We start from the raw sequence: 13,967 nt of genomic DNA on the forward strand, positions 1-13,967 counted from the left end.
GGATGGAGGGTAGGAGTGAGTGGTGGTTTGGGTGAGTTATGGAGGAGGGTGTGTGTGTTACCGGTGCTGGCCTCCATGGCGTTGCGCAGGTCTCTCCTGTCCTTCTTCAGCTGGGTCAGACGGTTCCTGATGTCCTGCTTTCTCTTTATTAGCTCCTCCTCTTTAGCCTGCAGCATCTTGGCGTCCGCCTCCACACGGTTCTTACCGTACTTATACTGCTCTGCACCTACAGGACAGAGAGGAGAGAGGAGTTATATATACACACTACACGAACAAAAGTATGTGGGCACCTGCTCGTCAAAAATCTCATTCTAAAGTCATGGGCATTAATATGGAGTTGGTCCCCCCTTTGTTGCTATAACAGCCTCCACTCTTCTGGGAAGGATCTCCACTAGATGTTGGAACACTGCTGCGGGGACTTGCTTCCATTCAGCAACAAGAGTATTAGTGAGGTCGGACACTGATATTGAGCGATTAGGCCTGTCTCGCAGTCGGCATTCCAATTCATCCCAAAGGTGTCCGATGAGGTTGAGGTCAGGGCTCTGTGCAAGTCAGTCAAGTTCTTCCACACCGATCTTGACAAACCATTTCTGTATGGACCTCGCTTTGTGCACAGGGGGCATTGTCAAGCTGAAACAGGAAAGGGTCTTCCCCAAACTGTTGCCACAAAGTTGGAAGCACAGAAATGCACTAGGCGGTCCCGTTCCTTGAGCTTGTGTGGCCTACCACTTCACGGCTGAGCTGTTGTTGCTCGTCTAGAATGTCATTTTATGCTGTAGCATTAAGATTTCCCTTCACTGGAACTAATAGGCCCGAACCATGAAAAACAGCCCCAGACCATTATTCCTCATCCACCAAACTTTACAGTTGGCACTATGCATTGGGGCAGGTTGCGCTCTCCTGGCATCCACCAAACCCAAATTCATCCGTCAGACTGCCAGATGGTGAAGCGTGATTCATCACTCCAGAGAATGTGTTTCCACTGCTCCAGAGTCCAATGGCGGTGAGTTTTACACCACTCCAGCCAACGCTTGGCATTGCGCATGGTTATTTTAGGATTGTGTGCGGCTGCTCGGTCATGGAAACCCATTTCATGGAGCTCCCGACGAACAGTTATTGTGCTGACGTTGCTTCCAGAGGCAGTTTGGAACTCGGTAGTGAGCGTTGTAACCGAGGAGAGACGGTTTATACGCTCTACACGCTTCAGCACTCAGCGGTACCATTCTGTGAGCTTATGTGGCCTACCACTTCACGGCTGAGCCGTTGTTGCTCCTAGACGATTCCACTTCACAATAACAGCACTTGACCGGGGCAGCTCTAGCAGGGAAGTAATTTGCCGAACTGACTTGTTGGAAAGGTGGTATCCTATGACGGTGCCACGTTGAAAGTCACTGAGCTCTTCAGTGAGGCCATTCTACTTCCAATGTTTGTGTATGGAGATTGTATGGCTGTGTGCTCAATTTTATACACCTGTCAGCAATGGGTGTGGCTGAAATAGCTGAAGGGCTGTCCATATACTTCTGTATATATAGTGTACCTTCACACCATTAAACCCAAACAGTGTGGGGGAATGGGTAATGGAAGGGGAGGAGAGAAGGGGAGAAGGAGGGATTAGGGGGAGGGGGAAGGAGGGTTTGGGAAAATAGGGGATTAGGTGGAAAGGAAGGATTAGGGAGGGGGAAGGAGGGATTTGGGAAAAAGAGGGATTCAGGGGAAGGTGGGTTACGGGGAGGGGAAGGAAGGAATTTGGGAAAAAAGAGGGATTAGGGAAGAGGGATTGGGGAGAATAAATCAGAGAGGAGTGGGAATGGAAGGAAAATTAAGATGAGAGGAGAGAAACAGGGATGAGAAGGGAGAGAGAGGGATGAGAGGAGAGAACAGGGGATGAGAGGAGAGAGAGGGATAGAGGAGAGAACAGGGATGAGAGTAGAGAGAAGGGGATGAAGAGGAGAGAACAGGGGATGAAGAGGAGAGAGAAGGGGATGAGAGGAGAGAAACAGGGGATGAGAGGAAGAGAGAGGGGATGATGGAGAGAACAGGGGATGAGAGTAGAGAGAAGGGATGAGAGGAGAAACAGGGGATGAGAGGAGAGAGAGGGGAATGAGAGGAATGGGAGGAGAACAAGGGGATGAGAGGAGAGAACAGGGGATGAGAGGAAGAGAGAGGGATGAGAGGAAGGGAGGAGAGAACAGGGGATGAGAAGGAATTGGAGAGGAGAGAACAGGGGATGAGAGGAATGGGAGGAAGAGAAAGGGGATAGAGAGGAATGAGAGGGAGAACAGGGGATAGAGGAATGGGAAGGAGAGAACATTGGATGACGAGAATGGGAGGGGGAGAACAGGGGATGAGAGGAATGGGAGGAGAGAACAAGGGATGAGAGGAATGAAGAGGAGAGAACAGGGGATAGAGAGGAATGGGAGGAGAGAACATGGGATGAGAGGAATGGGAGGGGAAGAACAGGGGATGGAGAAATGGGAGGAGAGAACAAGGGATGAGAGGAATGAGAGAGGAGAGAACAGGGGATGAGAGGAAATGGGAGAAGAGAAACAGGGATGAGAGGAATGGGAGGGAGAACAGGGGATGAGAGAATGGGAGGAGAACATGGGAATGAGAGGAATGGGAGGGGAGAACAGGGGATGAGGGAATGGGAGGAAGAGAAACAAGGGATTGAGAAGGAATGAGAGGAGAGAACAGGGGATGAAGAGGAAATGGGAGGAGAGAACAAGGGGAATGAGAGAGAATGGTGAAGGAGAACAGGGGATGAGAGGAAATGGGAGGAGGAGAACAAGGGATGGAGAGGAATGGGGAAAGGAAAGAATCGATGAGGAGGAAGAATGGGAGGGGAGAACAGGGGATGAGAGGAATGGGAGGAGATGAAACAGGGATGAGAGGAATGAGAGGAGAGAACAAGGGAATAGAAGGAATGAGAGGAGAGAACAGGGGATGAGAGGAATGAGAGGGGAGAACAGGGGATGAGAGGATTGAATGAAGAGAGAACAGGGGAATGAGAGGAATGGGAGGGAGAACAGGGGATGAGAAGGAATGGGAGGAGAGAACAGGGGATGAGAGGAGAAGAGGGGATGAGAGATGGGAGGGAAGAACAGGGGATGAGAGGAGAGAACAGGGGATGAGAGGAGAGAGAGGGGAATGTAGAGGAATGAGAGGAGAAGAGACAGGGGAATGAGAGGGAAGAACAGGGGAATGAGAGGAATGAGAGGGGAGAACAGTGGGATGAGAGGAATGGGAGGAGAGAACAGGGGATGAGAGGTGGAGAACAGGGGATGAGAAAGAGAGAGCAGGGGGATGAGAGTGGAAGAAACGGAGGGGAGGAGAGGAGAAAGAACCAACCAATGCTCATCAGAGTTCATAAACTGAACCAGACCCAGTGAACCCAAACCTCAGCCTAGAAATACCTGTTAATCACCCAGCAAGAGGGTAGGGTCCAGACCCTGCTGGAAAATAATAACCCAAACCTCAGACTAGAAATACTTGTTAATCACCCAGAAGAGGGTAGGGTCCAGCCCTGCTGGAAAATAATAACCCGAATAAGAAGCCTTAAGCCACTGGTGCCTCTCCACACCACGAAATGATGACTGTGTGTGTGTGTGTGTGTGTGTGTGTGTGTGTGTGTGTGTGTGTGTGTGTGTGTGTGTGTGTGTGTGTGTGTGTGTGTGTGTGTGTGTGGTGTGTGTGTGTGTGTGTGTTGTGTGTGTGTGTGTGTGTGTGCTCCTCACTAGCGCATAAGCCTTACGAAGGACTGTATACTCATTCAAACCACCACCTGACATCTTCAACCATCGATACACCGATATGGGCCTATTTTAGCTTGAGATTAAACAGGGATTGTGTAACAGACACTGAATCCAAAATGTCTGAGAAAGCGGGTTCAAAACGATCGTAGATCAAGCATGACTGAATACACACAGCCCTCCATCACACAGATGAGCCTCACCAGTGACCACTCTGTCCTCTGGCCAAATATGTGCCAGTTCATGCAGCTATTTGAATGAATGTTAGTTTGGTCTGGATATGTAGTGACAGTCATCCACAAAGTTGGGTTTTTATGACGGGTTGGTTTCTAAGAAACTGTATTAGCCCCACCCAAAATATATCTACTCCTGCTGCTTCACCAACTGTCAGTTGGGAATTCCGGCATGTTCCGGAGTGTTGTGGTGCTCCAGTTTTCCTAGAAAGCACTCAGTGGTGTGTTTGACTCAGGAGTGGGGAGCCAGACTTAGTGTCTACTAAGACCAGGCTACTGCTGTATATCACAGCCAGTGGCTGGTATAACGATGACTGGAAGTGACAGGCTAGCACTAGATGAATTAACATGCCAGTACTGGGTGTCATGATTTGCAGACTGTAATGTACTTGAGGGAATGTGTCTCTATCTCTGTGCCTCTCTGTTGCCTTCTCACACTTTCTACCTATATAGCTCTTAAACACGCACACACACGCACACGCACACGCACACACACACACACACACACACACACACACACACACTTACTGGAGTTGTTGCGTTTCACAGATGCTGTTCCATTGGTTGTTCCATTGGTCTTCTTGGCCTGGTTCTTGTCCACCTTCTGTTTAGACGCTGTCCCATTGGTCACTGGGACCTTTTTTCCCTTCAGCTGATTGGTTGAGAAGGAGGAAGAGAGAACATCTACTCATAACCTGGTTGAAATGCACAGTCTTAAAACTGCTGGGTAGAATTTGCACATATAATGAAAACCATGAAGTGAACAGACAGTTAAAATGGCTACAAAAACCACTTCAATAAAAACCCATTGTCCACCAAACTCCCCAGGTGGATATGATCATGAGAACTTATCTGTGCACAGCTGTACAAACACATTTTAAGTTAAACATAACACAGTAATCCCAGCATTGGGCTAAACCAGTCCTACTGTACTGTATTACCCCTGCAGTGTGTGTGGTGTATTGTGTGTGTGTGTGTGTGTGTGTGTGTGTGTGTGTGTGTGTGTGTGTGTGTGTGTGTGTGTGTGTGTGTGTGTGTGTGTGTGTGTGTGTGTGTGTGTGTGTGTGTGTGTGTGTGTGTGTGTGTGTGTGTGCGTGCGTGTCTGATGACAAGGAAAGGTTCATCTGAGGACGGACACACACCACACAACACACACACACAGACACACAGACACACAGACAGACAGACAGACAGACAGACAGACAGACAGGCAGGCAGACAGACATCCCAGGAGGAGAACCCTCTAAAAGCTGGGTGGTCTCAGGTGCTCTGACAGATACGTAGCCTAACACACTGCAGCTATTTGACCCCCCTACTTCTCTCAGTTTAATATCAGGCCTCTAGCTAAGGTTTGCTAAAGAGTGCATGGTCAATGTCTCAGACCCTAACTCCTATACACTCAATACTGGAAACGCTATTTTACGAGAGGCTCAATATGCTTGAACACCATTCCTCTGCATGACCATGTTTTTAATCACATTACTAAGAGACACACTACAGTAGAACTAAGCCAGCAGGGATTTGAGGATAATGTCTGGAAACCTAGATTCTGGGTGGCCAGTATCAACACCATTATATTAAATCAAAGCATGTCTCTGCAGGAATAACACATGTAACAAGAATTGAGACTGAAATTGCATAATTTAATCCCTCTCAGTTCCTCCTCTCTCATCCAGATCCTCTCCATCCTCCTCTCTACATACAGTATCCCTCTCCAATCCCCTCCTCTCTACATACAGTATCCCTCTCCAATCCCCTCCTCTCTACATACAGTATCCCTCTCCAATCCCTCCTCTCTACATACAGTATCCCTCTCCAATCCCCTCCTCTCTACATACAGTATCCCTCTCCAATCCCCTACTTTCTACATACAGTATCCCTCTCCAATCCCCTCCTCCTCTACATACAGTATCCCTCTCCAATCCCCTCCTCTCTACATACAGTATCCCTCTCCAATCCCCTCCTCTCTACATACAGTATCCCTCTCCAATCCCCTCCTCTCACAAACAGTATCCCTCTCCAATCTCCTCCTCTCTAACTACAGTATCCCTCTCCAATCCCCTCATCTATATATACAGTATCCCTCTCCAATCCCCTCCTCTCTACATACAGTATCCCTCTCCAATCCCCCCTCTCTACATACAGTATCCCTCTCCAATCCCCTCATCTCTACATACAGTATCCCTCTCCAATCCCTCCTCTCTACATACAGTATCCCTCTCCAATCCCCTCCTCTCTACATACAGTATCCCTCTCCAATCCCCTACTTTCTACATACAGTATCCTCTCCAATCCCCTCCTCTATATATACAGTATCCCTCTCTAATCCCCTCATCTCTACATACAGTATCCCTCTCCAATCCCTCCTCTATATATACAGTATCCCTCTCTAATCCCCTCATCTCTACATACCAGTATCCCTCTCCAATCCCCTACTTTCTACATACAGTATCCCTCTCCAATCCAATCCTCCTACATACAGTATCCCTCTTAATCCCCTCATCTCTACATACAGTATCCTCTCCAATCCCTCATCTCTACATACAGTATCCCTCTCCAATCCACCCCTCTCTACATACAGGATCCCTCTCCAATCCCCTCCTCTCTACATACAGTATCCTCTCCAATCCCCTCCTCTCTACATACAGTATCCCTCTCCAATCCCCTCCTCTCTACATACAGTATCCCTCTCCAATCCTCTCTACATACAGTATCCCTCTCCAACCCCCTCTCTACATACAGTATCCCTCTCCAATCCCCTTACTTTCTACATACAGTATCCCTCTCCAATCCCCTCCTTATATTATACAGTATCCCTCTCTAATCCCTCATCTCTACATACAGTATCCCTCTCCAATCCCCTACTTTCTACATACAGTATCCCTCTCTCACAATCCAATCCTCTCTACATACAGTATCCCTCTCTAATCCCCTCATCTCTACATACAGTATCCCTCTCCAATCCCCTCATCTCTACATACAGTATCCCTCTCCAATCCACCCCTCTCTACATACAGGATCCCTCTCCAATCCCCTCCTCTCTACATACAGTATCCCTCTCCAATCCCCTCCTCTCTACATACAGTATCCCTCTCCAATCCCCTCTCTCTACTACAGTATCCCTCTCCAATTCCTCTCTACATACAGTATCCCTCTCCAATCCCCTCTCTACATACAGTATCCCTCTCCAATCCCCTCTCTACATACAGTATCCCTCTCCAATCCCCCTCTCTACATACAGTATCCTCTCCAATCCCCTCCTCCTACATACAGTATCCCTCTCCAATCCCTCATCTCTACATACAGTATCCCTCTCCAATCCCCTCCTCTCTACATACAGTATCCCTCTCCAATCCCCTCCTCTCTACATACAGTATCCCTCTCCAATCCCCTCCTCTCTACATACAGTATCCCTCTCCAATCCCTCCTCTCTACATACAGTATCCCTCTCCAATCCCCTCCTCTCTACATACAGTATCCCTCTCCATCCCCTACTTTCTACATACAGTATCCCTCTCCATCCCCTCCTCTATATATACAGTATCCCTCTCTAATCCCTCATCTCTACATACAGTATCCCTCTCCAATCCCCTCCTCTATATATACAGTATCCCTCTCTAATCCCCTCATCTCTACATACAGTATCCCTCTCCAATCCCCTACTTTCTACATACAGTATCCCTCTCCAATCCAATCCTCTCTACATACAGTATCCCTCTCTAATCCCCTCATCTCTACATACAGTATCCCTCTCCAATCCCTCATCTCTACATACAGTATCCCTCTCCAATCCACCCCTCTCTACATACAGGATCCCTCTCCAATCCCCTCCTCTCTACATACAGTATCCCTCTCCAATCCCCTTCTCTCTACATACAGTATCCCTCTCCAATCCCCTCCTCTCTACATACAGTATCCCTCTCCAATCCTCTCTACATACAGTATCCTCTCCAATCCCCTCTCTACATACAGTATCCCTCTCCAATCCCCTACTTTCTACATACAGTATCCCTCTCCAATCCCCTCCTCTATATATACAGTATCCCTCTCTAATCCCCTCATCTCTACATACAGATCCCTCTCCAATCCCCTATCTTTCTACATACAGTACCCTCTCCCAATCCAATCCTCTCTACATACAGTATCCCTCTCTAATCCCCTCATCTCTACATACAGTATCCCTCTCCAATCCCCTCATCTCTACATACAGTATCCTCTCCAATCCACCCCTCTCTACATACAGGATCCCTCTCCAATCCCCTCCTCTTCTACATACAGTATCCCTCTCCAAATCCCCTCCTCTCTACATACAGTATCCCTCTCCAATCCCCTCCTCTCTACATACAGTATCCCTCTCCAATCCTCTCTACATACAGTATCCCTCTCCAATCCCTCTCTACATACAGTATCCCTCTCCAATCCCCTCTCTACATACAGTATCCCTCTCCAATCCCCTCCTCTCTACATACAGTATCCCTCTCAATCCCCTCCTCTCTACATACAGTATCCCTCTCCAATCCTCTCATCTCTACATACAGTATCCCTCTCCAATCTCCTCCTCTCTACATACAGTATCCCTCTCCAATCCCCTCCCCTCTAGAAATACAGTATCCCTCTCCAATCCCCTCCTCTCTACATACAGTATCCCTCTCCAGTCCCCTCCTCTCTACATACAGTATCCCTCTCCAATCCCCTCCTCTCTACATACAGTATCCCTCTCCAATCCCCTCCTCTCTACATACAGTACCCTCTCCAGTCCCCTCCTCTCTACATACAGTATCCTTCTCCAGTCCCCTCCTCTCTACATACAAGTATCCCTCTCCAATCCCCTCCTCTATACATACAGTATCCCTCTCCAATCCCCTCCCCTCTAGACATACAGTATCCCTCTCCAATCCCCTCCTCTCTACATACAGTATCCCTCTCCAGTCCCCTCCTCTCACATACAGTATCCCTCTCCAATCCCCTCCTCTATACATACAGTATCCCTCTCCAATCCCCTCCTCTCTACATACAGTATCACTCTCAATCCCCATCTAGACATACAGTATCCCTCTCCAATCCCCTCCTCTCTACATACAGTATCCCTCTCCAATCCCCTCCTCTCTACATACAGATATCCCTCTCCAATCCCCTCCTCTATACATACAGTATCCCTCTCCAATCCCCTCCTCTATACATACAGTATCCCTCTCCAGTTCCAATCCTCTATACATACAGTATCCCTCTCCAATCCCCTCCTCTCTACATACAGTATCCCTCTCCAATCCCCTCATCTCTACATACAGTATCCCTCTCCAATCTCCTCCTCTCTACATACAGTATCCCTCTCCAATCCCCTCATCTCTACATACAGTATCCCTCTCCAATCCCCTCCCCTCTAGACATACAGTATCCCTCTCCAATCCCCTCCCCTCTAACATACAGTATCCCTCTCCAATCCCTCCTCTCTACATACAGTATCCCTCTCCAATCCCCTCCTCTCTACATACAGTATCCCTCTCCAATCCCCTCCTCTCTACATACAGTATCCCTCTCCAATCCCTCCTCTCTACATACAGTATCCCTCTACAACTCCTCCTTCTCTACATACAGTATCCCTCTCCAATCCCCTCCTCTCTACATACAGTATCCCTCTCCAATCCCCTCCTCTCTACATACAGTATCCCTCTCCAATCCCCTCCTCTCTACATACAGTATCCCTCTCCAATCCCCTCATCTCTACATACAGTATCCCTCTCCAATCCCCTCCTCTCTACATACAGTATCCTTCTCAATCCCCTCCTCTCTACATACAGTATCCCTCTCCAATCCCTCATCTCTACATACAGTATCCCTCTCCAATCTCCATTCTCTACATACAGTATCCCTCTCCAATCTCCTCCTCTCTACATACAGTATCCCTCTCCAATCCCCTCATCTCTACATACAGTATCCCTCTCCAATCCCCTCCTCTCTACATACAGTATCCCTCTCCAATCCCCTCCTCTCTACATACAGTATCACTCCCAATCCCCATCTAGACATACAGTATCCCTCTCCAATCCCCTCCTCTCTACATACAGTATCCTTCTCTAATCCCCTCCTCTCTACATACAGTATCCCTCTCCAATCTCCTCCTCTCTACATACAGTACCCTCTCCAATCCCCTCCTCTCTACATACAGTATCCCTCTCCAATCCCCTCCTCTCTACATACAGTATCCCTCTCCAATCCCCTCCTCTCTACATACAGTATCCCTCTTCAATCCCCTCATCTCTACATACAGTATCCCTCTCCAATCTCCTATTCTCTACATACAGTATCCCTCTCCAATCCCCTCCTCTCTACATACAGTATCCCTCTCCATCCCCTCCTCTCTACATACAGTATCCCTCTCCAATCCCCTCTTCTCTACATACAGTATCCCTTCCAATCCCCTCATCTCTATATACAGTATCCCTCTCCAATCTCCTATTCTCTACATACAGTATCCCTCTCCAATCTCCTCCTCTCTACATACAGTATCCTTCTCCAATCCCCTCCTCTCTACATACAGTATCCCCTTCCAATCCCCTCATCTCTACATACAGTACCCTCTCCAATCCCCTCATCTCTACATACAGTATCCCTCTCCAATCCCCTCCTCTCTACATACAGTATCCCTCTCCAATCCCCTCCTTCTACATACAGTATCACTCTCCAATCCCCATCTAGACATACAGTATCCCTCTCCAATCCCCTCCTCTCTACATACAGTATTCCTCTTCCCAATCCCCTCATCTCTACATACAGTATCCCTCTCCAACCCCTCCTCTCTACAATACAGTATCCCTCTCCAATCCCCTCCTCTCTACATACAGTATCCCTCTCCAATCCCCTCCTCTCTACATACAGTATCCCTCTCCAATCCCCTCCTCTCTACATACAGTATCCCTCTCCAATCTCCCTTAGCAAATAATTGCTCTCTATTGTTTTAATTCATATTTAGTTAAAGGGAGAGTTCACGCCAAAATCATAAAGTAATTCAAGGGTGTCAATGACATTTGGGTCTATACAAGAAATGTCACAAGGGTCCCAACATCTTTTAGGTATGAAAATGTTTGATACACTTTGAGGTGAACTATCCTATATGAAAGAGAAGAGTTCAGTGTTAGGGTAGCATACATGTTAGGAAAGCAGTGTGTTAGTCACCTGAGTAACGGCTTTAGTGTTAGTGTTAGCCGATGAAGAGGAGGAAGAGGAGAAGAGTTTGGATTTGACAGGGCCAGGGGTTTTGTAGTGGCTGGAGGAAGAGGAGGAGGAGGATGATGCCAGGCGACTGGGCTTGGGGGAGTAGCGGGCGGCCAGCTTGGGCGAAGGCATGTTCTCATACAGGTCAGGGTCAGTGTTCTCATACAACACCTCCTCTCTCAGACGTCGCCCTCCGGTGGCAGGGCTGGAGTATAGCGCCTCTGGGTCCTTACGATAGAGGAAGGTATGCAAAGAGGAGAGGAGAGGAGAAGAGAGAACGGGAGAGGAGAGAAAAGGAGAGAAGGGGCGAGGAGAGGAGGAGAGGAGAGAGGAGAGAAGGGGAGAGAAGGGGAGAGAAGGGGCGAGGAGAGGAGAGAGGAGAGAGGAGAGAAGGAGAGGAGAGAAGGGGCGAGGAGAGAAGGGGAGAGGAGAGAAGGGGAGAGAAGGGGCGAGGAGAGGAGAGAAGGAGAGAGGAGAGGAGAGAAGAGAGGAGGAGAGAAAAGGAAATATAAAGAGAAAGAAAATGATAAGAGAGAAGGGGAGATGAAAATGTGAAACAGAGTGAAAAAAGGAGCCAGCAAAGGAGACGATAAAAGAAGGGGGAGGAGAGGAGAAAAAGAAGAGAGGACGCCAAAGGGTTGATGTTGTTGTTACAGACCAGTGAGTTAGAGCAGGGGAACGTACTTGAAAGTTGCACAATCATTTAATCAGAGGGATGAGCATGGGAAAGAGGGAGCGAGAGAGGATGAGAAACAGGAAGATGTCTCTGATGCAAGCCATCACAATGCAGTGTGTGTGTGTGTGTGTGTGTGTGTGTGTGTGTGTGTGTGTGTGTGTGTGTGTGCGTGCGTGCGTGCGTGCGTGCGTGCGTGTGTGTGCGTGCTTACCATTCCATTGATTGGCACATCATCATAGTGCAGTGCCATTCCAGAGGGACATGCGTAGCTGTTGGCAGGGTTGTCCAGATAAGGGTTGGGAGATACAGCACGTTTACTAGTGAAGCTGAGGAGGACACTGTGAGTTACTATACACGTGACAACACAAGGACAAATGACACCTTCTCCTCATAATCGTAGTCATTTATAGAAATGTAGAGCCATATTGGGAATAAGGAGAGATTTTGCCTTTAAGGACCCTTATAGCTGTTGTCTCATAGTGTCCCCATCATACAAATAACAGTCCAATCATTTAGTACTCCAGTTGATATTGAAACTCTTTATCCAGCCCTTTGCTAAGTGTGTTGTGTGTTTTTGTGTGGGCAGGAGTGGACTGCACACAGTGCTCTGGTGAAAACAATGATGGTAAGAGAGTGACTCACATCCTCTGAGGGAAAACACTGATCCAGAGACGTGCATTCCTAACTGAACAGGGGCCGAGGGGTTTTTCAACATCGTGGACACATACCACCATGCACCCACCCCATCTGTCATACAACGCTTGCCCTTTTCAGGATTTCAAAACACATGCACACACAGCCACCAGATCCACCATAACATCCCATCTTTAATAAAATATAGATATTTCCTTTTTCCTTTTTTACACCAGATATCAACATACGAATAACAACTTAGAGACAAACACAAACAATGACTACATCTCATCAGCCCAGAACTGCACGCTCACACCCCATCTAGAAGACAAAATGACCTCTGTGTGTGTGTGTGTGTGTGTGTGTGTGTGTGTGTGTGTGTGTGTGTGTGTGTGTAGTGTGTGGTGGGTGTGGTGGTGTGTGTGTGTGTGTGTGTGTGTGTCTCACCAGAAGGACTGCTTGGCCAGCTGGATAACGTTTGCGGTAGTCTCTACATCTATGTAATCGTAATGTAAGGCAGCAGGGTCTGTGATAGAGCCTGTTTCAGCTAGCAGCATCCCCAGCCAACGACCCATCACCTCTGAGGAGGACGCCTGGAGAGAACAGGAGGGTTTAGAGAGATCCAGCACTATTTTATATCCAAGTCAAACTATCACATGACCACAAAGCTACTCACTAGTTGTTAGTGCATTTGATGGTGTGGGACAAAGTTGCCCCTCGGGTGCTGATTTAAGGTCAGATCTGATGATTTGACGTGGCCTAGATCTGAATCTAAGACCAACTTCATTGACCACCAACCTACCTCCAGTACGGCCACCTCCTGTCCGTTGCGGAGCAGGCGGAAGGCGAAGGGGTGTTTGGAGTCCAGTCCAGGGCTGACCTCGCAGCCTCTGAGGGGCAGGCTGGCTGTGTGGGTCTTCAGGTCAGTACGGTCCTTATGAAGCAGCAGCTGGTTGTCCTTCAGACGACACCAACGCTCACGCCAGCGGTTATTGGACAGCACGTTCAGGTAGCCTGTCAATCAGACAAGACGGACCAGTTAGGATAAAGGGGTGGGGTAAAGTGACCAGTGGTGAAACGGCAGACCAGGAAATGGGTCAACAGCTGCAGTTGTGGTTGTTGTAAGTCAAGACATATCCCCAGACATTCTGCATAGAAACAACAACAGTGTATTGGAAGACATTTGAACAGAGCACCTATACGACCAATCCACCCTTGATATAAGTTGTCCTCTACACCCCAGATGTGACCTCTGACCCCTAACAGGTGTCTTACCACAGGTGGGTATGTCCTCCTCGGCTGAAGATGTCTGTTCGTCAGTGGATGGCTTCTTCTTGCCTAAGCCAATGATCTTAGTGATCTTCTTCCCCGCCCCTTTACCCAGCGTACCTCCCTTCTGACTCTTCTGAGAGTCCTTCTTCCCTTTACCTGAGGGAGAGAGAGAGAGAGAGTTGGCGAGGGAGA

The 13,967-nt window shown here is 48.2% G+C and overlaps 1 protein-coding gene across 1 annotated transcript in view; it reads right to left on the reverse strand.

Moving 5' to 3' along the window:
- Positions 1-13,935, reverse strand: part of LOC112073812 (actin filament-associated protein 1-like) — a gene marked incomplete at its 5' end in the record, with an annotated part of 21,918 nt that extends 7,983 nt beyond the window's left edge. The window contains 7 exons of the mRNA XM_024141050.2: positions 62-226; positions 4,511-4,634; positions 11,156-11,422; positions 12,082-12,196; positions 12,951-13,096; positions 13,306-13,517; positions 13,779-13,935. Of these exons, the coding sequence (XP_023996818.2) occupies positions 62-226; positions 4,511-4,634; positions 11,156-11,422; positions 12,082-12,196; positions 12,951-13,096; positions 13,306-13,517; positions 13,779-13,935 (1,186 nt within the window). The remainder of the gene's footprint in view (positions 1-61; positions 227-4,510; positions 4,635-11,155; positions 11,423-12,081; positions 12,197-12,950; positions 13,097-13,305; positions 13,518-13,778) is intronic.
- Between the last annotated feature and the right edge of the window lie 32 nt (positions 13,936-13,967).

The sequence above is a fragment of the Salvelinus sp. IW2-2015 genome, unplaced genomic scaffold, assembly GCF_002910315.2.
Source record: "Salvelinus sp. IW2-2015 unplaced genomic scaffold, ASM291031v2 Un_scaffold2378, whole genome shotgun sequence".
In the NCBI taxonomy this organism is placed as follows: Eukaryota; Metazoa; Chordata; class Actinopteri; order Salmoniformes; family Salmonidae; genus Salvelinus; species Salvelinus sp. IW2-2015.